Here is a 23,156-nt window from a genome sequence, read left to right on the forward strand (position 1 = left end):
CTGAACCAATTCTAGGTTGTGGCCTCAACTGACACTGTATCTCAAATATAATGTTAATTTTTCCACAAACAAAATTATACTAAAAAGAATTCAGGAGCAATTTTAGTAGCGGAGAATAACCCACAGACATCTGGCTTTGCTTGTCTGTAACCCACAAGGTCTATGGATTAGAATTTCTACATGAAAACAAGAGAAGTCATTTTCATTCAGTCTCCAAGAAAAAAAGAAAACAAACAACTTCAGTAAACACTTATTGAGTATCATATTAGCTTGCTCTCGAACTGCCTAAACAAAATACCACAGACACCATGGCTTAAACAACAGACCTTCTATCCTGCAGGCTGGAAGTCAAAGTCTCTGCAGGTTGGGGTTCTTCTGAGACCTCTCCCCCTGTGGACAGCTGTCTGCCCCATCTTCACATGACCTTCCCCCTGTCTGTGTCCTAATCTCCCCTCATAAGGATGCTGGTCATATCAGATCAGGGCCCTCTCTTGTGGCCTCATTTTAAACTAATTTCTTGTTCAGATAGAGTGGGAGAGAGGGAGAGAGAAACATCGACGTGAAAGGGACACATCGAGTGGTCACTACTCGCATGATCCATCCATGGCCGGGGACAAACTGCAACCGAGGTACATGCCCTTAGCGGGAACCGAACCCGGGTCTCTCAGGACCGCAGGCCGATGCTCTAACCGCTGAGCCAAACCGGCCAGGGCAACTAATCGCCTCTTTAAAGATTCTATCTCCAAGAACAGTCACAGTCTGAGGTACTGGAAATTAGGACTTCAACATGAATTGGGGAGGGGGTGCACAATTCAGCCCATAATTCAGGCACATTGTTTAAGTGTCAGGTGCTGAATACACATTATCATCAAAAACCAAAGGACTGTCAGGCTCCATGGGGTCAGTTTCTACAGAAACACAGCTCTGAAAGGGAATGACCTCTCTGCCTTTGGAGGTAAGCGAGTGGCCCATGGGGCTCTGGGATAGATTTGCATTGCAAAGAGGGAGCTGCCCGGCCTGCAGTGAGTGAAATCTTCCAGAGGAAGCTCATCCGAGGAACACGGGTGGGCCCGCACCCACCCACACTCGTGTGCACACTGGCGCTCACGTGGGCGTCCAGGGTGGCGGACGTGGGCTCTGCTCCCTGGCCAGCCCGTCCCTCAACGGTGTGGTTGCATTTCTAATGCTTCTTTCAGGCACCGCCCCCAAGCACTCATTCTGCACAGTCGCTGGTTTGCTGCCTCCAAGAGTCCTTCACCTCTGCAACAAGGTCCTCCAGGGAAGTCTGGTTGATTGGGTTTGTCCTTGGCAATAAGAAAACCACATCCCCTTTATGAACTTTTCAGATTTCACCTCATGTCCGAGGTTTTGCTTCTCCTTGCAAGGAAACGAGAAGGCCAAGAATGTCCCGCCTCTTTAGGGAACGCAATGTATCTTTTTAGTAAAAAATGGGTCCACTTCTAAATTGCTATTCAGAAGGGATATAATTGGCTTTGCGTACTCATAGCCACTCTCACAATTCTTTGAAGACATCTAAGGAACTATGTTCTTGGTTTTCAATTAAGCTCTTTCTATCTCTAGGCACTATTCAATAGCTATAGTTTTTCATCAGATATCTCTCATTTTACATCCCCTTGGTCTCCCACTGTATCTTCGGTTTCTACGCTGAGAGTACCACTCACTTCTCAACTTTGCCTAGTCCCAACAGTCAATTTTACTTGAATGAATTATATAATGTTTCTCTTCAATCAAGTATGTCAGAATATCTTGGTATCTTCAGATGCCAAGACGTTGAGGACAGCCCTGGCTGGTTTGGCTCAGCGGTTGGAGCATCGGCCTGCGGACCAGAGAGTCCCGGGTTCAGTTCCCGCTAGGGGCACGTACTAAAAAAAAAAAGTTGAGGACAGCATTACTCAGGGACGAGTGGGTTGTCTATGGAGCCAGGCATGCAGACTTGATTTGCCCTTAGCTGGTGATGTCTGTAGACTCAAACCCCATATAAAAGATAAGTCAGGCTCTACCTCCATAGTCAAGGAACTGAGCTTTCCATGCCCACATGTTGTCATAAGGCAGAAACAAGCTACTGAGTGCCCAGAGCAGGCCCTTCATGCATGAGAAGTAGGGCAGAATCTGGGTGGCATAGTACCAGCATTAGGAGTAGATCATCGGGGTGGAATGTTATCTCGTCCTCGCAGAGTACAGGGAATACCCCTCTTTATGAAACAGAAATCATCCACCTTTTAGTGGATGCTAGTACATGCAAACAGATACAAAGCCGGGAGGACCGCAAAGCGGGGAGAGCTGAGGCTGGTATGTGAGACATTGGGAAGCGAGAACGTTAGATGGGGTCAGCTTGACCCTATCGAGGAAAAGGCTGGAGATACAGGGGAAACTGGCTGAAGAAAATTCAAATCTTGGAAAGAAGAGAGATAAGAAATGTGGGCTAGAGTAAGGTAAGACCCTGAAGGATGTGTAGAGAGACTGAGAGATGATCAGAAGGCTGTTGATCAAGGGAAGGACACCTGGGGGTGATGTTTGCCGAGTTAAGTGTGTCCCGAAGACTTGAATATTCGTAAAGTATCTCCCCACAAATTACTTATTACAAAGGGAAATAGTAATTTTACCTAAGAGAAATCTGGTGAGTCCACTTTCATCAATAATCAAAGTGAGGACCACCTAAACAGGGACAAACCAACACCATGCACCCCTTATATGATGCACTGAGGACACCTTGCTTCTCTGGCATTTCTGCTGCAACTGTGGAGACAGACACCAAGCACGAGGAAGTATGCGCTTACCACAAATTAATAATCATTTTATACAATAGATGTCCTATACTCTTTAGAAATGTCAAACTATGGTGGGGGGGAGGCTAGGGAATTTTTCCAGATGAAAGAAAGCAAAAGGAATAGGACAGCTAACTGATGTGTGACTCCAGATTGGATTCTGACCAACAAAGGACATTATGGGAGAACTGATGACAGTTATGGATTAGATATTAGAAAATAGTACTGTATTAATATTAAATTCCTGATTTTGACAACTGGACTATGGTTAAGAGAGTCCTTTTTCTCAGAATGTATACACTGAAGTATTTAGTGGTAAAGGGACTCAATATATCCAGCCAGCATATTCAAATGGTTTAGAGGGGGAAAAATTTTCTATCTAGGTAATTTTCCTTAAACCATTTGAATAAGCTTGCTGGATATACTGAATCTCTTTATGATAGACAGACAGAGATAGATATAGATAGAGATAGATAGATGATAGACAGACAGACAGACAGACAGATAGATAGATAAATAGGATATGGTAAAGTAAATGGAGCAAGATGTAAATAGTGGGTAATATGGTGATCTGAGAATAGGTAGATAGATAGTTGCTTAGTCAAATTTCCGGACTTTTCTATACATTTGAAATTACTTTGTAATAGAAAGTTACCCCCTCCACAAATGTTCTAAGTAGTCAAGAAAGTTCTGAGCATTCAAATTCAAATTTCCACGTGTGTAGGGTTTTCCCATACCAGCAAGCCATTCTCAGGTACCTGCTGGATGTTGTACAATTCAACCTAATTCTGATACTATCCTGAGACAGCTTCAGATCCCACAGGTTCCGGTCTCCGTCCCACAAGACCACACCATCCTCCCCCCAGTTCAGATGCAAATTGCAAGGATACCTGTGCTTCTGACTGACTGGCTATAAAAGAGAGGTTCCCCCGACCCCTTCTTGGATTTGATTAATTTGCTACAGTAGCTCACAAGACTCAGGAAACCAGCTCACTCACTAGATTACCAGTTTATTGCAAAGGATATTGAAGGATACACATCACCAGCCAGATAAAGAGATACACAGTGCGCGGTCCCTAACCTTGTGGAGTTTGGGGCCCAGTGGCATGTAGAAACATCTGGCTCACCCACCCAGAAGCTCTCTGAACCCCCTCCTTCTGGGTTTTTATGAAGGTTTCAGTACATAGGTATAATTGACTAAATTATTGGCCATTGATTCAACCTCCAGCCCCTTAGGTGATTTCCAAAAGTCACCTTACCCATGTGCGGTGGAAAAGGGCTTGTCATGAATAGTAAGATCCTGTTTCACCTTTATGACTGAAATGTTTTGGGGAACTGAGGACAACAGACCAAATATTATGACCAAAGATGCTCCCATGGCTCCTGTAGCTCAGGAAATCCCAAGGATCTGGGCAGCTGTGAGCAGGAGCCATGAAAGAAGACCAATCCTATATGAGAAATATATTTTTGTCATCTAAATGACCAGATACATCTTCTTTGTAAATCACAGTGTCACAGGGGGCTAGCTTGGATAAGAGCTGGATACAGGGCAAGGTGAGACTGTGAGACCCAGACAAGCTTGTCATTAGAGCCAGGCAAGGGGGTGACACGGTGAGCCCAATCCCAGAACCGCCCTGCCGCTGAGCTTCCGGTGTTCTGGTTTCAGAGTCACAGAGCACTGTCATGTGCATGGCAGGGCTGGAACCTGAACCCAGGTGCTCTGGCTGCAGAACCTAATGCGCTGCTTTCCTGCTCCGTGTGCGTGTCTGAACCATTTTCCTGACCTGTACAGTCACACACCTACCTATGAATGAAACAGAGATGTGGGCATAAACTGTTCCCGGACAGCTAGGTTAATTCCGACAGTTAATTCATATGTCAGGACCTACAGAAAAGAGGCCGCCCCAGGGCCTGCCCCACATCACAGATCTGCACCTAAGTCAGCTTGCACTTACAGGAAATACCTCCCAGGGAAACCGCACATACACCAATCACAAGCCTCCCACTCAGCTTTGGCTGGCTCACCTTCCCCCCCAAACAGGACCGGCCAGCCTTCTCCGGGAATCCCCGACCTCCCAGCCTGCCAGGCCTCTGCTGCCTTGTCTAACACCAGCAACTCATTCTTGCCCAGAAACCCTTTGGGAAGAGTCCACTGCTGCGAAGCTTCCCCCAACCCACAAACTGGTTTCCCTCCAGCCGGGGACACCAAACTCGTAAACTGTTTGTCATTTGACCATTTCTGTCAATCCTGTGTTGTTGTTTTTTTGGTTGCCAATTTTCCTCTCTCTTTCAGAATTGTTCTTGGCCTCGGTGCCTGAATTCCAGCTTTTGCACAGCCTCTGAAATGCGGGCAGAGCTGTGCGTTGGTCGGGCTGCCAGGCTGGCTTCTCCATCGCCTCCCCGTGCTCACCTCCCCGAGTGCGTAGGGCCGGAGCGCGCACTGGACCTCCCAGGCCTTCCCCACGTGTTTGCGTCACGAGTCCCTATTCAAGTACCGTTTACGGGGTCACTGGAAATGGTGCCTTCCCCCAACAATCCCGTTATAGATACCCTCTCAGACAAGCGAATACTTCCCCCCAATGTTTTGGTCAATTCATCATCCATTTGTCTCTGCTTACTGGTTAACATTTAAATCCTCTTCAGAGAAATTAAACACTTCGTGAGGCAAGTCCAGGGTTTATCACGATCTCCTTGAGCTGAACACGACGTTGCCTTGGTGACGAGTCTGAGCCGATCAGTTTCGCACACTTCACTGTCCATCTTGAGAAAATGCTCAGCGGGCATCCACCTCAGTGGCTGGACGTGGCTCCTTCAACAGCATTGTTTCATCCTTCCCTCCTAATATTTGCAGCTCCATTTGTTTCCACCCTCAGGTTTTCCTACCGATTCAACTTGCCAACACAGTACCAATCCTTCTATTTAATCCATATCCTTCGATCCAGGTACAGTAAATGCTTTTTATCTATTAACTAGGTACTAGTCACAAATTCCATTCCAAGTCTTAGTAATACCATAACATTGTATTTATGTTGCCCTTTTCAGTTTAAACATATTTTTCTTCCTATTCCTTGTGCACTGATTTATATAAGGAGACTTTAAATTATAAGTTGTTCTTTCCAAATCATTTTAGTATTTATTCTTTTTAGCTGAGAATGACCAGTCATTTCCCATGCCTTCTCCCAGTCACCCTTGCTGACTTGCACAGTAACAGGCTTTGCGTTTTTATCGGAGTCTTTTTTTTCTTCCTCAAGCATCTGTTCTCAGTCCTCTAAATCAGGTTCATGAGTGGTCTGCGACCCCAAGTCCTCTGAGCAGAAGCTCACTGTTCTGGCATCCTACACCAAGATTCTCTGCAGACACATCTCTGAGCCTGGGACTGGATGACACTGAAAACACAGGATGGGCCTGGCCGGCGTGGTTCAGTGGTTGAGCATCGACCCAAGCACTACGAGGTCAATGGTTCGATTCTCAGTCAGGGCACACGCCCACGTTGTGGGCCCGATCCCCAGTCGGGGGCATGCAGGAGGCGGCCAATTGATGTTCTCTCTCATGGATGTATCTATCTCTCTCTCCCTCTCCCTTCCTCTCTCTCTAATATCAATACAGAAAAAAATTAACAAAACAAAACAAAACACAGGATGGGCTCGACCATCCACAGCCAGGTTCTCCTCACACGTGGCAGTGGCTCATCTTCTACCACAGGGGAAGGATGCAGAAACGGAGGTCCTGGCTGGTCTGGGAGACCACCTGGTACTCAGAATGTCTTGTCTGGAATTAAAGTTTATAGGAATAAGAAAAAAATTCAGCAAAACATCTAAAGCTCTGAAAATGTACGCTGAGACCGCTATAAATATTGGTGAGATGATTGTTTGCAGCACAATTTATTATCTGGCCATAGTATTTGGGTTCATTAATAAGTATTGATTCAACATCATTGTGACCACTCTTGAGACAGAGCAACCCCAAAAGAAAACTTCAAAATGTGCAAGAGCAATAAATATCAAACTTTCTGATCTAAAATGTATAAATATAAAATATCAGTCATTTCTGGAAACATCTTAAGAAAATCCAGCAAACACCTGTCCATAGGCAGGTGCCTGGTGATGACGGTGCTCATCTTCAGAACATATCACCTCAGGTCCAGCACAGTGATTTTCATGTCTTTTACCAACACATGTTTGCATATCTAGAAAAGAAAAGAAATTGCCTTTAGGTCATAATGTTGAACAAAATTCTCTGTAGGGAGGAAATCTGAATTGCCTACTTTAAAAATGTTCCTGATTTTAAAAATATTTCCAATCAGAACAGATGAAATATGTTTATGCATTTTCAACAATAAGAAAATATTTACAGAGGTTGCCAAATAATCTTCATTTTAGATAAATACTAATTTCAAAATAACGTTTCTCAGATGTTACAGCCAGAGAACCACCAAAAAATCAGTTAGAAATAAAAGTTGTAATCAAGTAATGTCTCTTTGGGAATGTACAAAGCTAATCAAGAAGCAGGATGAGCCCGGGCCGATTTGGCTCAGCGGTTGGAGCATCTGCCTGCGGTCCAGGGAGACCCGGGTTCAGTTCCTGCTAAGGGCACGTACCTCGGTTGTGGTTTGTCCCTGGCCTTGGTTGGTCATGTGGGTGGCAGCCACTCAATGTGTCCCTTTCACGATGTTTCTCTCTCTCTCTCTCTCTGTTCCTTTCTCCCTCCCACTCTACCTGAATAAAAAAATGGAAAAATGTCTTCGGGTGAGGATAAAAAAAAAAAAGAAGAAGAAGAAGTAGGATGACAACTTTCTTTGAACTGTTATGAAAAAATTAATGTGGCTGCATTAAGTAGAAATCATTCATGAGATACTTAATATCATTTTATTTAATAACTGTTTGCTTCCTTGGCGTCTGAAGGAAACTATATTTGACTATCACTCAGATACTTAAATGGAAAGGTAACTTAACTCTCCTACAGAAATATTGGCATGTCCGGCTGGTGTGGCTCAGTGGGTGAGCGTCGACCCATGCACCAAGAGGTCGCCGGTTTGATTCCCAGTCAGGGCACATGCCCGGGTTGTAAGCCCGATCCCCAGCAGGGGGCATGCAGGAGGCGGCAATCGATGTTCTCTCTCATCAATGTTTCTATCTCTCTCTCCCTCTCCCTTCCTCTAAAAATCAATAAAGGAAAAAAATAATCATTAAAAAAATTTTTTAAATAAAATAAATTTAAAAAAGGAAATACTGGCATTCCCTCATAAATAAAATAATAGAACAAATTACAAAGAATGACTCATTTTCTAGAGAAGAAAACTCCAAACTAAGCAGTACAGTATTTCATCCCATAGTACATTGCTTAAATTAAAAAAAAAAAAAACGAGGTGAAAAAACCAGTAAGCCGCAGTGTCGACTCACGCTGAACAGCCTGGGCTCCTTGGTGTGCGGATGGAAGCCTTTCTTCTTGCAGGTGGAGACCTCCAGCATGCCGGCGCTGGTGAGCCTGAAGATGCCGGTGCTACGTTCCAGGGTGAAATGAAGGTACAAAAATCAGGGATCGCTCGGGCTTTCCAGATGCTTAATTTGAGTGGCACAAGCATACATAGTCCTCAAATGGGATGGAAGAAAGCACCACAAACTAGAAATCGTGGTGATTGTTTAAACCAATCTTACTATGACCAGCTTAGAAAAGAGGGACGTTGGAGGGGCTGGAGCTAACTCCAAGCACCTGCAGGACTGTAGTGGGCAAGAGGCAGCTGAACTGTCCTGTGAGACCCCAGGGGAAAAGCCGAGGCCCCATGGTGGAAATCACAGGGGGCAGATATTTTCAATTGTTCTAACAATGGTCATAGTGGTGACAGCAACAGGAAATCTTTATGGAGGGGTGGTGCCGGGCACTATGTGAAGCCCTTCACATAGATGATCATCTATAGTTTTAGCCTCCATCTACCTATGATGGGCAGGTATCAGGGATGAAGAGGCTGAGCTCACGGTGGTCAGGTATCCTGCTAAACACACCACTGGAGAGTGGAGACGAGGCTCCTATATAACTTTATACGAGTCCTCTGCTGATAATCGCTCAACAATAATAACTGTCTCCCGCACCTAGAATGGTTTGGGAGATCATTAAACGGAGGCTGGAAATTTCCTACAATGGGAAACGATACAGTAGAACTAAAATCTCAAATGGCAAACTGGAATAATGGCATCCAGTTTATCCACTTCAAGGTCATGTTCACTGAAGAAAGAGAGCCCGTAATTCTACCCCTGAAGAGGACCTTGAAAAGCAAGACTGCAGAGCTACAGGTGCATGGGAACTGGCTGTCACCAATCTGTTTCTCCCAAGGGCATGGTGGCGAGGGCCACTCCCTGGTGCTGGGCACACTGGAACCCGCACCCTGCACAAAGCCTTACGGGAGCCCCTCAGCAGAGACGCTTACTCTTTATGCTTTGGTGAACACACGATGGCGACCGCCTCTGGCAACATAAGCTGATAGGAGCAGTGGGTGTGAAGATCAACGCTGGATAAGAACGCAGTTTGGGTTGGATGTGTCTATAAAAAGAAAAGAGGAACAGTCTTACTGGGGTGGCTGAGTCTTACCCAAGGCCACAGCCCATTCTAAGAGAAAACTCTAGTTGTGTGCTCAGTCTTCTTTACCATCGTTAATGAAATACAAATTTTTTAAAATGATTTGCTGACATTTTTTGCATCTTTGGAATAGCTGCAACTTTGAGAAGAGGTTCTTGGGAGTATTCGTGTGTCCTTTCTGCTTATTGGGAAAGACAGGACTGGAAATGAATTTGCCAGAGGCTCTGAATTGATTTGCATTTAATCATCACAAATCATCTAGGAGGTGATCTCAATTTTACATACAAGGATCCTGAGGCTCCTTTAAGTAACTTGCCTGTGGGCACACAGCTGGTCAGGAGCAGAACTGTGACTGGAAACCCAGAGATACTTTATCCAAAACCATGGACGCAAAAGGAAAGTGTTCACTAAAGTTATCACACAGGGCTGTTATCCATCTGTGGGTCACCATTCCCTACAAATGGGAGAACAGAAGTCTCCAGGTTGTCGAAAGTATTTGGGACTGACTGTGCTCAGGCAGTATTGATGCACATGATGAGAAGGAAGAGATTATAAATGAAAATGATTATCCTCCAGGTTTGGGGCTATATACACACTTGTATTTATGAGAGACAAATCAGAGGTTCATACATGGATAAGAAAAATAGATGCACCCATAGTGATTTTAAAATTCAGTCAAATTACCCTTGAAGAAGGAATGTGACCATTTAAATTATGAAACCGAGGTCCGTGGCTTGCACTGTCGGGGTCCTGCCTGCATCACCCACTAGCTACACAGCACTGCAAAGATTCCTTAACCTCCTCGTGTCCATTTCATCAACTATAAAATCAGCATAATCATTTTCTCATGAGATTATGAAAATTAAATGAGACAATCCATGTAAAATGCTTAGAATAGCGCCTAGCACATAGAAAGAAACCAAAATCATTCACTATTCTTCCTGCTACTGTTATTTTAATATTGGCATCACTAACGGGCATCGGCTCATCGAAATAGCTTCATGCCACTATGTGTAACTACGAGTTCTTCAAGAAATGTTAAGATTTTAAAACTCCTTTCTACATTATTTACTAGAATGAAGATAAAAATCCATTGATATTTATTTACAGCAAGATTCGTGTTCTGCAAGAAAAAAAAAATAACTCTTGGTCTGCAAAGACCCAGAGCAACTGAGGAATGGAAATTACCTACTTTTAAAAAACAACTCTTTAGTGAAGGCACGAGTGGGAGGGTCTGACTGCCTGTTACCTGTTTCAGTGAAAACCTTCTCTTAGTACAGAGAGCCTTGTGTGCCTTGGTGAGAAAGCAGGATGTATTCAAAGGAACTCCAGTATTCTGGAGGCAGACAGCAGAATGTCAAGCAGACAAGTCACTCCACCTGTCACTTTCTTTCCAGACTGAATGCACACCACAGGACATTCTGAGCCCTGTGCTGCTGCCAGGAGGAATCACTTCTACTCCGTGAGGACAACTGTCCCATGGAGAATGGTGCTCCCCCATCTCTATGGAAACGAAAATGATGATGATGATGATAACGACAATAGCAGCAGATGTCATTTACTGCGGTTGAACTAATCACTTTCCATGAATTATCTCATTGAATTCTTACAATAACAAGATGAGAGAAGTGCTATTATTATCCCCACTTTACAGATGAGAAAACTGAGCTAAGCAGAAGAGTTAATAGCACGCTGAAGGTCATAGAGCTAGTGAGGCTGAGAAGTCTAAACTCGGTTTTCAGATCTGTCTGATTCTGATTCAGCCCTTCTTTCCTGTGACTCATTTATATCTGAAAAAAAGTTAGCTGGGGAATTTGTTGCTATCATTATGACAATAAAAGTCCTCACAAAAAGTCATTATAACCACTAAAGTTTAAACATATAATATTTTAGTGTTTTTGTTGAACTGCAACAATTTGGAATGGTGAAATAAACAAAAAGCAAAACGCCCAGAATTCTGGATTTATGCCAAATATATTATGTAAATGACCTAACTTCATTATTGCATAGATTCTATTCATAGGACATAAGGAAAAAACTTTTATTTCTAGTTTGAGAAATGTTTTGTACGATAAACATTGACTTTTTGATGTAAGTTTAATGGACTGTCATTCTTTCTAAGTTTATGTTACAAATTCTTTGCTATAATTTTTTTTTGCTTTAAAATACACTCTTGTTACAGAAAACCATGTTAAACTAAATAATGCCTTTAAAATTCAGCAATCTCTAAGCAAACAGTAAGGCACATTACTTACTGTTAAGTAAAACAAATAGACATATGGAATGTTTTGCAAACTCTTCATTATAAATAATTTCTTGTATTTGAGAGGCAGTTTATACTTTTCACAAGGCTGTCAAACCTGGTGTCTTGCTTACAGCTCACACACATCTGGTGAGGGAGAGAAGGTTTGCATTAGCCCCACTTGGTCAACGAGGGAACCTGGAAATAAGGAGATTAGGAGCCCTGACCAAGAGCACATGGTAATTTACTGGTGGAGCTGGGTTGAAGTCTCCTCTTCCCTCCTTAAATTAACAAACTCTTCATTATAAATAATGAAGACTCTGCTTGGTGATTTTGTGGGTGCAAGTATGTGTGTAGGTATGGGCGTGTGTCCTGTCCCTATTCAGTACTTCTCTATAAAGCAAATAAAATTTTTTAAAAAATGGTCACATCATTCTTCAGGGACTCTTGAAAGTCCCAAAGATGTGCCCTGGAAATCTTGGCCAGCATCCCATAAGAGTAGGATGATTTGTTCCTACGCAGGCCCAGATGTATGAAACTGAATGAAAAAATACCCTCCAAAGAGAGTAAACCAAGGACAGAAAAAGTAGAATATGCCCAGCCAGTGTGGCTCAGTGGTTGAGTGTTGACCCATGCACCAAGAGGTCGCTGGTTCGATTCCCGGTCAGGGCACATGCCCAGGTTGTGGGCCCAATGAAGGAGGCAGCCAGTTGATGTTCTCTTTTATCGATGTTTCTATCTCTCTCTCTCTCTCTCCTTTCCTCTCTGTCTAAAAATCAATAAAGAAAAAAGTATTTAAAGAAAAAGTAGAATATTATCACCAAAACCAACAATGTAATTTTCTGAGTCCCTAGAAAAATGTGCTAAGAAATTCCGATATCTCATTTAACACTCACCATCCCCATAAGTCAATTATTATAATCCCTGTTTTATGGATGGGAAAGCTGATGTTCAGATTGCTTCGATAACTTGCCATTATTTCTATAATGAATTCTTAGCAGAGCTGAGATTTAAACTAATGTCTTTTAATCCCTAAGCCCTTTCTTGTTCCTGTGGTGGCCTGGGGGGTGGTAGAATCCAACATTTTTGGCCCATCCTTTGGCCCTACTCCATGACTGTCTGTACAGTTCTGCATCGCTGGCCTGCAGGGGAGATGTGGTGGAGGGTATGATCCCTACTTAATATGTCCAGCCCTGGCCAGTTTGGCTCAGCGGTTGGAACACTGGCCTACGGACCAGAGAGCCCGGGGTTCGGTTCCCGCTAAGGGCACGTACCTCGGTTGCAGTTCGTCCCCGGCCCCAGTTGGGGTCGTGTGGGTGGCAATCAGTCGATGTTTCTCTCTCTCTCTTTCTCCCTCCTTCCCTCCTGCTCTATCTGAGGATAAATGCAAAAATGTCCTCAGGTGAGGATTTAAAAAAAAAGTCCAAATACCTGCTTAAAAAAAACATTTTCCAACATGTTCTTAAAGTAATCTACTTTAGACCCATGGCAAAGGGAAAGAGAACATTCATTGTCTAGACAATTTAGTTAAAAATCTCACTAGGCCTCTATTACACTATGTAAGAATCATGAAAACAAGTCACTAATTTCCAAATGTCTCTCCCTCTTTAACTTGGTAGGGAAAAAACAACAACAACACAATATAACCTTTGCCAAATTCGGATTTGACAGATTTAGACATAGCCGAACATTGAAGAAAATGCTTTGATGTGATGACATTTATTAGACTGGAAAAATATTAAAAAATAAGGAATGATTCCAATTAAGCTGAATTTCCTCAAGGGGGAAATAGTACAGCACACCACACACACACACACTGAGACACAGGGCCAGACGTACGTGGATCCAGCCCAGGGTGAGGAGATTGTGCTGATCCTGAACACTGAACAGCTCCTCTACATTCTCCACATCACAGTAGTCTGGTCCTGCAGACTGCTTTGGCACGATCACGTGGGTAATAGTAAATTCATTGTGCGTCTAAAAAACAATTAACAAGAAGCATCATCTCCTGACAGAGGGGACCAAAGAAAGCATCTGGCAGAAAAAAATACATATAATCCTGGATTTCCCGCCCCACAACAGGCATCATCCTCTCCCCACCCCAACACAATTCAAAAACAGAGTACAGGTACCAAACTAGAACATGGATTGTTTGCCCAAAATCTGAGTCAGCACTATAGAGCTTGAAACCCATTTTCACAACAGAAAATGTACCCTAAATGGGAATTTGCAACCCATGGCAGCTTAGTTAATAAATAATGTTTGGATATATCACATCTGTAATGGAAAAATCGAACAAAATACTAGTGGGTTTATTTGGGGGGTGGGGAGGGAGGGGAAATACTAGTTCAATAATTGTGTGGTGTTTACTGGAGGACATTTCTAAGGTTTTTGGGGGTTGATGATATGGTTTTTATTTTAATTATATTCTATTTATTTTAAATATATTCTATGGTCTAATTATATTCTATTCTAGGACTTCTACTTTTGGGGGGACTTGCTGAGATTTTCCATAATTAAGGTAATCTTTTGGATTTGCAATTAGACACTTAAAATAAATTACTCACCTCAGGTAAAAGATAAGAGTTGGAAGGAGGAGGGTGAGAAGCGGGGTAGGAACCTCGGGTAGGAGATGCTTGTGGCACTCTAAGCCGTCCACCCCTCCACAGCACCCCCTCTCTGGGCTGAGAAGCCGTGGACGTCTCTCTAGTCTAACAGCTTTCCTGCAAACCGGCCACTCTCCCTTTAGCCTTCATTACAGCTCTTCCCTCCATCCCAGCCCCTCGTCCATGGCTCACTTCGTGTATCCTGCAGACCTAACGTCATGATCACTTCTCAGGAAAGCCCTTCTAGACCCTCCCGGCACCGCTAGCCTTCTAGTTACACATTCCCATGACCCCGCATTTCCAGCCCCATTCATAACTAATCATCTGTCTGGTCCTTTCCAAGCATCATGTGGCAAAGGCTGTGGCTGTTGTAGGCGACCGAATGCCAACACCTAGCGCAGTGTCTGGCACATGCAGGTTCTCAGTAAATATCTGTCTGATGAAGGAAGGAATGAAGCTAACTACAACATATGGTCCTGGGGAGGAAGCATCATAGCCCACTACCCCCTGCAGGGAAAATAAGGTGGCTTCGGGGAGGAGATGACAGGTCATTCTCCTGTGCCTGTCAGCTCTGCTTCCTCTCTCCTGGAGGAAACAGATGACGCAACAGTGGAATACGGTAGGAGAATGTGTGTTGAATAAAACATTATGAGTTCAATTAAATGACAGTTCCTAAGCTAATGTTTAGGACTGAAAATGTTCCTGGACCCAGAAAAATAAACTTAATTTCTAGGAGACTATGAAAGGGCACTTCCAAAGAAACATTATTCATCTTCCTTGCAAGTAGAAAATCAAATGCATCTTTTCTCTTTTATCTCCTTCTATTTTGGGACTGTCTTTCATCACACAGTTCTGATACAATCTTCCCTACTTAAATATGGCCTGTGCCATTAGATGTCAGTTTGTGGAAGTGACTGCCTTAAAGGAAACAACCAAACCCTAGTTGTATTCCACATGCATCTGAAAGAGGGGGCGAGATGGTATCTCCCACAGATAAAAGCAGGCAGGGTGACTTACATGAATGTATGTGAAACTAACAATTGCAACAAAAACGTGTCTTAGAAAACTAGGTGGTTTTGAAAATCTGATGCCTGGAATCCCTGAAAGTTTATCATCCATTTTCTAGGACAATTCCATAAATAATGGCAATAGTTTTATGAAAGTAATCTATGTAAAGTTAATTTCATAATATTTGTGAGTCTCAGGATGTTTTTATTCTGTTCTGTTTATCACAAGGTAAGTTTCCTGTGGAGAGACACGCAACAAAGACATACCAGTTTTCCACAGAGTATTCCACAGGTTTCTATCCCTCTCACGGTATTAGATTCTGCCAGCAGCAGAAATTTGTGGCAAAGATCTCTTGATAAAACGACACATCGTAGTCCTTCAACCACTAAATCTAAGAAACAGAAAAGGGAGAAGAAGCTAAAAAGCAAAGCTTACATCCCATCCTTCAAAACAGTTTTTGGCAAGGGACTACAAATAAATGTAAATATCAAAAAATGAAACTCCATTTTCCATGGGTTAGTTGAAAACTCGTGTTTGCATGTATGTGTAACCAATGAACATAGACAACAAAGCTGGGGACAGGACCGGGAGAGGGGGTGGATTGGGAGGAGGATGTCAATGGGGGAAAAAGGAGAAACATCTGTAACAAAAATAAATTAATAAAAAATTTTTTTAAACTTTAAAAGTAAACTGACTAAAGGAAGATAAAATTACCCTTTGCAGATCCATTTTATTTATTTATTTATATTTTTTTTTGTTCAGATAGAGTGGGAGGGAGAGAGAGAGAGAGAAACATCAACGTGAAAGGGACACATTGAGTGGTTGCCACCTGCACAATCCAACCAGGGACGAGGACAAACTGCAACCAAGGTATGTGCCCTTAGTGGGAACCAAACTTGGGTCTCTCTGGACCGCAGGCCGACACTCTAACCGGTGAGCCAAACTAGCCAGGGCTGCGGATACATTTTATAAACAAATGGCAAAGCATGCGCATGTTTGCATCTCCATGCCCAAGTCACCTGTCCGCAGGTGTGCACAAGTTTTGTTCTGGCCCAAAGCAAAGCACTGTCAAGTGCACAGGCTGCACAGACTACATCTCACCTCCCGTAAGACACAGGGTGAATATCTAGTATGTTTCCCATAGGTTGCTTATATCTTTATGAAAGTTGGTAATAATTAAGTAAAAAGATGATGTGCTCCAAAATAATTAGCAGTCGAGTGAGTAACTTACAAACTGGTTGCCAATCATGACTTTTCAAAAATAAATGGAAACACAAACTCCATCTGTCAGCGTCTGTCGGGAAGAACCATTTGATTCTGAAAACCTGCTGGTGTAGAGGCAGCAGCACCCAGCAGCATCATTGGTGGCAGTTACTGCCCAAGTGCAGGTCTTCCTGGCCCAGGGCAGTGCTAACCATTTACATTCAAATTGCTTGGTGAAGTTCTGGACAAACAAGTTTCTCCACATCTTTCATCTCCAGTATAAGTGTTTAAAATTCTTGTGATTTCTTGATAAAATATATGAAAGACAAAAATAATGTGTGGAATTCTTCTCTTTTAGAACCTCTGTACCAGGACCAAATATAGTTTTGTTTTATTAGAGATTCTCTGCTCTCTCAGGGGACAAATCACTTTCCCTGAATTTTCAGGTTACACAGAATACAAGCCATATGGTACAGAAAGATTAGCTCTGTACACACACACACACACACACACACACACACACACATATGGGGGAGGGGATCCTACCACAATTGATAATGAAATGAGGACCCTCCCAGATGTTCCAGAAATATGATTGCATTAGCAGAGACAGTGTCTTGCAGGGGCTCGTTTTATCACTTACTCTGAACAGCACTTAGAGTAGCAGCTGGCTTTAAGGCCCTGTTGACTGGCGGGGAGTGGGTCGCATAATGGGTTGCATCACCTTTATTAGGTTGATCAGCAAATACATTCAGCAAGGAATTGTTCTGGTGGGTGGAAAAGCAGGACAAGGCATGGCCATCAACCTGCTCCGACAGCACAGGGGTTTCCTGGCTCCGCAGCTGACCTCGGGCTAATTCTTGCTTCTTGAGCTGATCTTCGAAAAACAGAAACTGCTCTGTTTCCAGCTGCTGCTGGCGCATCTGGGCGATCCGCTTCCTTTCCGCCTCTATCAATCGCTGATGTTCCAGTTTTTTTAAGATTTCAGCTTTATATTTGTTCTAAAAAATGGGGTTGCCAGAGCAAAAGGTTAGTTTCCAAGGTAAGAACATCACCCTGGGATTAAACATTCAATCTTCCAGCAGACAGAGAGGCAGCCAGAGACTGTGATCTGCCCTCAGGGGCGGTGAGGAAAAGCTGTAACAACCTGATTCAGGCAGTAGTTCTAAATTCACTCCTATTTTAGCAGACAGACCAGGACGATCAACTTCCCTCCACGCGCCTGCACTTTTAAATATTAGAAAATCAGGGTCAGGATGGTCTGCTCAGCCTGACCAGCCAAATACTATGGAACAAAATATCTCGGAAGTGGTTATATCACCCTCGACTGCACTGGCCAATATAATAGCCCATAGCCATCGGTGGCTATCTACATTTAAATATATTAAAATTAAATACAATTAGAAAATCAGTTCCTTAGTCCTGCTAGCCACATTTTAAGTACCATGTGGCTCAGGACTCCCCCATCACGGAGTGCCACGTGGAACATTCCCATCACTGCAGGGAGTTCCATTGGGCGAGTTTGCCCTGGAACCCTTTGCATTTGACTCTAGAACTCATACTGCTGGAACTTTATAGAGAAAGGGGATCAATAAGAAACAGTTCTCGTATGGCCGGTGTGGCTCAGTAGTTGAGCGGTGACCCATGCATCAAGAGTTCGCCAGTTTGATTCCTGGTCAGGACACATGCCCAGGTTGTGGGCCTGATCCCCAGTGGGGAGTATGCAGGAGGCGGCCGATCAATGTTCTCTCTCATCGATGTTTCTGTCTCTCTCTCTCTGTCCCTCTCACTTCCTTTCTCTCTAAAAAAATCAATAAAGAAAAAAAAAAGTTCTCAAAATGTGGTCCAATAGTACAACAAACCAGGACCTTTTAAAAAAATAAAGATTCCCAAGCTCCCCAGCCTTATAAAAAATATCCAGGCATTGTCCAGCTTGTGTGGCTCAGTGGACTGAGTGTTTTCCCATGCACCAAGAGGTTGCTGGTTTGATTCCCAGTCAGGGCACATGCCCAGGTTGCAGGCTTCATCCCCAGTAGGAGACATGCAGGAGGACGCACATCGATGTTTCTCTCTCATCGATGTTTCTATCTCTCTTTCCCTCTCCTTTCCTCTCTCTAAAATCAATAAAAACATTTTTTAAAAATCCAGGTATTATTAGATAAGAAAATACAATTTTTTAATAAGCTCCCCAAATAATTTTGTAAAAACTAGAGTTTAGGAGGTATGAGGGGGGGCACAACTTGCAGCCACATGTGGATATGCACATAATCCGGGGTCTTGTTATGGGCAGGTGTTGACTGAGCAGGTTCAGATGGGGCCTGAGATTCCGCATTTCTAACAAACTCCCAGGCAATACTGGTGTTGCCTATAGCGTGCTCACCGGTGTGTCTGTTCATCTCTCCCAGGCATAAGGGCCGCAATGCTATCTCCCCAGAGATTTCTACATGTCACATATGTGGGATCTGCTACTGTGGACTGTGAAGCAATTGGTTATCACCAAAGGCAGACCATGCAACAGCTGCTGAGGCTGCTGTCCCAGCAAAATCCCGAGGGGACAACCAGGCACACTGCTGAGCACGGAAGGGAGACTTAAGTGGGCTTTTCTCTCCCTTGCTGTCGCTTTGCTTGAGCCTCCAGAATTTTTTTTTTTTTTTAATGTTTTATTGATTTTTTAGAGAGACGGGAAAGGAGAAGAAGAGGGTAATAGAAACACCAATGTGAGAGAAACATTAATTGGCTGCCTCCTGCATCCCTCTACTGGGGATCAAGCCCACAACCCTGGCAAGTGCCCTGACTGGGGATAGAACCGGTAACCTCCTAGTACATGGGATGATGCTCAATCCACTGAGCCACACCAGCCGGGTCCCAGAAGCATTTTTAGCTTTCATAGCACAAATCAAATCATCCATATCCACACTCGCAGGAGTCCTCTGAATTCAACATTTCCTGTCACTTTGTCAAAACATCTCACTTAGACCCAACCTCTGGTTATGCCCAAAGAACATAGCGAAGTTCCGTCACCATGTCAGAAGTGAGGACCAGTAAAGGTGACAACTCCCAGGGCACATAAACACATAAACACAAAAAGCAAAAAATCTTTATAATAAAGCGGAAAACATTAAAAATTCATATTTTCAATTTGTGTATCCTATAAACTGGCCAGTTTCTTCTTTCAATGCCTTTCAGTCTCTTAGACATCATTATCATTTTCACTCTTTATTTAATAAGAATCCAGAAGCCATCACCCCTTGGTAATAAGATTATATTTTACCCATAGGATTATAATTCTACCTCAATAAAATATGGAATGTAATATGTAAGAATCTAATTTACATTTCCAAGGCCTACAAATTAGATACATCAGAAACCATATACTGTTCTCCCTAGAACCTACTATCTCCATTCATCAGCAAAAAGCAATCACCTGGCTCAAGGTTACATTGGCAAGAGTTCCACAAAAAGCTCTATTAAAATCACCATAGGAAATCTATTTTCTAATGCATCACTTTATTAGATGCTGTAAGAAAATAAAAATACCACATCTTTGGTGCAAGTGCTTAACCTAAACATCAACATAAATTTTTTATGGCTGTTGCATCACTGCAGCTTTAATTTTTAATTTAAATGCATATGACATTTAAAGAAACTCATATGAAAATAAAACTCAAAAATATATTTGCACAGAAAAGTCATGAAATAAATGTACCAATTGAACTTACTTTGCTTTGCATATATTCTTGGTATTCTACGTTATATTTCTTTAAAAGGTCCTTTTTCAATTCATCTGTCCTTGGAAATGCAATCTCCTTCAGTTTCTTTTAAAAATATATATACATATTGATTAGTGGGATTTTCAGATCATCAGCTGGAATGTGTATTAGAAATCAAGACACAAGTAACCAAAGATGATGGTGGAAAAATAAATCTCTCTTTTCTAGGGCTCCAAAATATAATTTCTCAGTAGGGAAGGGAAAACATTATCCCCTTTGCAATGCTTATCTGAGTTGTGTTTAGATAGGTACCTCATTTTGAGGTAGTGGCTTTGTAACTGCTCATTCCACAGTACGTGACTGATATGTCATCACAGTTAGAAGGGACACTGAAGAATGTGGTTGATATGGACTCCTGGTTTGATAGACTATATAATGCACTGAGAAACTTTTCATAAAAATATAGATTCCCCAGCCTAAACCCAGATTTACTGAATCCACATCTTTACTGGAAGGGAAGGGGTTGGGGACTCTGGATCTCAAACAATTTCCCAGTGATTCTTAATGGCTGAGAAATCTGATATTGTCCAAGCACAGCCCCCCACCCCCTCTTTTTAGAGATGAGGAAACAAATGCCTAGAGAAATTAACAGGCTTGTCTAGTAGCATACAACTAGCTGCTGGTCCCGTTATAACTAGAATACAAATCTAACTCTAGCCAGGCTCTTCCACTAAAACCTCTCTTCTCTCGATCTTTTGTCATTCATCCACCCAGCCATCTGTCCATCCGTTTATTCAACAGGCATAAATAAAGAAATGGACATGCTTTTGGAGAATTTTTCCTACAAGTGAAAACAAGAATAACCCTAAATTAGAATAAACGAGTCACACTGGCAGCCTGGGACCTCTGATTTCCATACAGAATTCTCAGAGGTTGAATGAACAAGAGAATTGAGGGGAAATGCTACAAAAAGGCATGGAAATAAGTGACCTTCAGATAAGAGTGCATACAAATTTTTTTTTTTAATGTAGGTGACCATTTGACAAAATTTGAGTTCTGCTTACAGGCAGCGCCAGGCCATAGGTAACTGGTAAAAGAGCCTTTATTTCATTATATGGTAAAATACCTTTGGAGAGTTATTTAAAATTTCAGTCTGTGATTAGCTTTGTATATATTGTTTATCTTCCTTTACATAAGATCAACCTAAACTACTTAAAGACCAACAGATTGAAAAAAACATTTTAAAAATGTTATTTAAAAGGATACATTCTCAGCTAACGATATTTGAAACTATGTTACAAATGTTGATGAGGAATAGATACATTTTGCAATCTTCCTTTTCCTTGTGAATGTTTCAAGCCATTTCCTAAACACCTTTTTACCCATTAGGCTAGTTCCTGAATAATCAACAGTGATTTTCAAACAGTTTTGGGGTTCTGGACTGCATGAAATAATTAAAACCAGCCAAAATGATGGTGTCAAATACGTATGGAGAAATAAATAGCTGGTCTCTCAGTCTCTGGGGAAAATGGTCAAATAATTCCTTCTTCATGCCATAAAGTGATTGAGCACATTCTTGATCTCTTTTTTTTTCTTCCCCTTCCCCCCGCCCAGTTCAATGAAACATCCCACACTGACTCAGAAATGATATTAAAGGTCTAAGAAGAAATCGAATCTTCACGGCTAATGGAATGAATTTTTTGTGCTTAAACTCTCAAGAGGATGAGACAGGAGGAAAGGAAGGTAGTGTGAACCAGTAATGGATACTTGTGGGGCATTTGATCCCACCGGGGAGCATCGACCTCACAATACCTTCATAATGTCCTGCTTTTCGGGCACTGCGCATTGCTGGTAATCTCGATGACTGGGGAGCTTTTCCACAAACAAGCTAGAGAAGGAGAAAGCACGTCCTTAGCATTATATACAGAAGAAGCTCAAGGGTGGTTTGTACTATGAGAATGAGACTCCTTGTCAAAAAGGACATGTTAAATACATTATTATTTAACCTATGTTCATTTCATCTGCCTTCCCATCAAATGTTGGCAGGGAGTATGATTTTTGCTTCACGGGGTAGTTAAACTCAGTAAACTAAGCCCTGAGGTTAAAAGGGTCAGGACGCTCCCTACCTAAATAGACCAGGTCACTTTGGTCTTTCTCAGGTTTTGGGTACGTAATCCCACCATAGCACCATCTATGTGTGCAGCTGGCAACAGAGCATCACGTAAAAATGGAAGAGGTTGGGTCCGGCCAGTGTGGCTCAGTGCCTGAACGTTGACTCATGCACGATGAGGTCGCCAGTTCAATTCCTGGTCAAGACACATGCCCACGTTGTGGGCCTGATCCCCAGTGGGGGGCATGCAGGAGGCAGCCCATCAATGTTCTCTCTCATCGATGTCTCTCTCTCTCTCCCTCCCTCTCTCTCTCTCTCTCTCACTTCCTCACTCTCTAAAGTCAATAAAAGGGAAAAATTTATTTAGAAAAACTTATTTAAAAAACAAGTAGAAGAGGTTGGGAAGACTGATGTAATCCCTTCTTGTGAGTGAAAAAGACTCAAAGGACCACTGATGAATCATCAGTGCCGTGATGTATGCATCAAACACTCTTAACTGAAAATTCAAATCTAAGAGAAATGACAGCGAGACTCCCTAGTGGTTTAGGTGCTAATTAGAGGTTAATCAGTTTTCATACCCTTTTTGAGGAACAAGGAACAGCAGAAGTAAAGGGGAGTCCTTAGAGCAAACCAAGGACATCACTTCCAAGCCAAGTGAAAGTAATGCTTCCACAAGATACTTTTCCACTGCATTTCTCACTGATGTGTCTATCCCAAGCCTGTACAATAATGTCCAGCCACAATGGGTGCTCAATAAATATTTGTTCAGCGAATGAATAACCCTTCAGTGGTAGATTGTGATGGGCTATAAATACTATTTCTGATCAACTAACAGGTGCTGCCTTATAATTACTTATGTTCTGTTGTTAACAAAGCACGAAAGCACTCATCATCCCACCTGTCGGGTAACCTGGAATGGTA

The 23,156-nt window shown here is 42.6% G+C and overlaps 1 protein-coding gene across 1 annotated transcript in view; it reads right to left on the minus strand.

Annotated features, from left to right (window-relative positions):
* Positions 1-6,651: 6,651 nt before the first annotated feature.
* STAMBPL1 (STAM binding protein like 1) overlaps positions 6,652-23,156 on the minus strand; it is a 45,282-nt gene continuing 28,777 nt past the window's right edge. Inside the window, exons 4-11 of the mRNA XM_036265937.1 lie at positions 21,938-22,013; positions 20,135-20,230; positions 17,059-17,416; positions 15,479-15,603; positions 13,438-13,575; positions 9,208-9,320; positions 8,186-8,285; positions 6,652-6,972 (exon numbers count right to left, since the gene is read on the minus strand). Of these exons, the coding sequence (XP_036121830.1) occupies positions 6,916-6,972; positions 8,186-8,285; positions 9,208-9,320; positions 13,438-13,575; positions 15,479-15,603; positions 17,059-17,416; positions 20,135-20,230; positions 21,938-22,013 (1,063 nt within the window). The 3' untranslated portion in view covers positions 6,652-6,915. The remainder of the gene's footprint in view (positions 6,973-8,185; positions 8,286-9,207; positions 9,321-13,437; positions 13,576-15,478; positions 15,604-17,058; positions 17,417-20,134; positions 20,231-21,937; positions 22,014-23,156) is intronic.

Source organism: Molossus molossus, unplaced genomic scaffold (assembly GCF_014108415.1).
Source record: "Molossus molossus isolate mMolMol1 unplaced genomic scaffold, mMolMol1.p scaffold_m16_p_17, whole genome shotgun sequence".
Classification (NCBI taxonomy): Eukaryota; Metazoa; Chordata; class Mammalia; order Chiroptera; family Molossidae; genus Molossus; species Molossus molossus.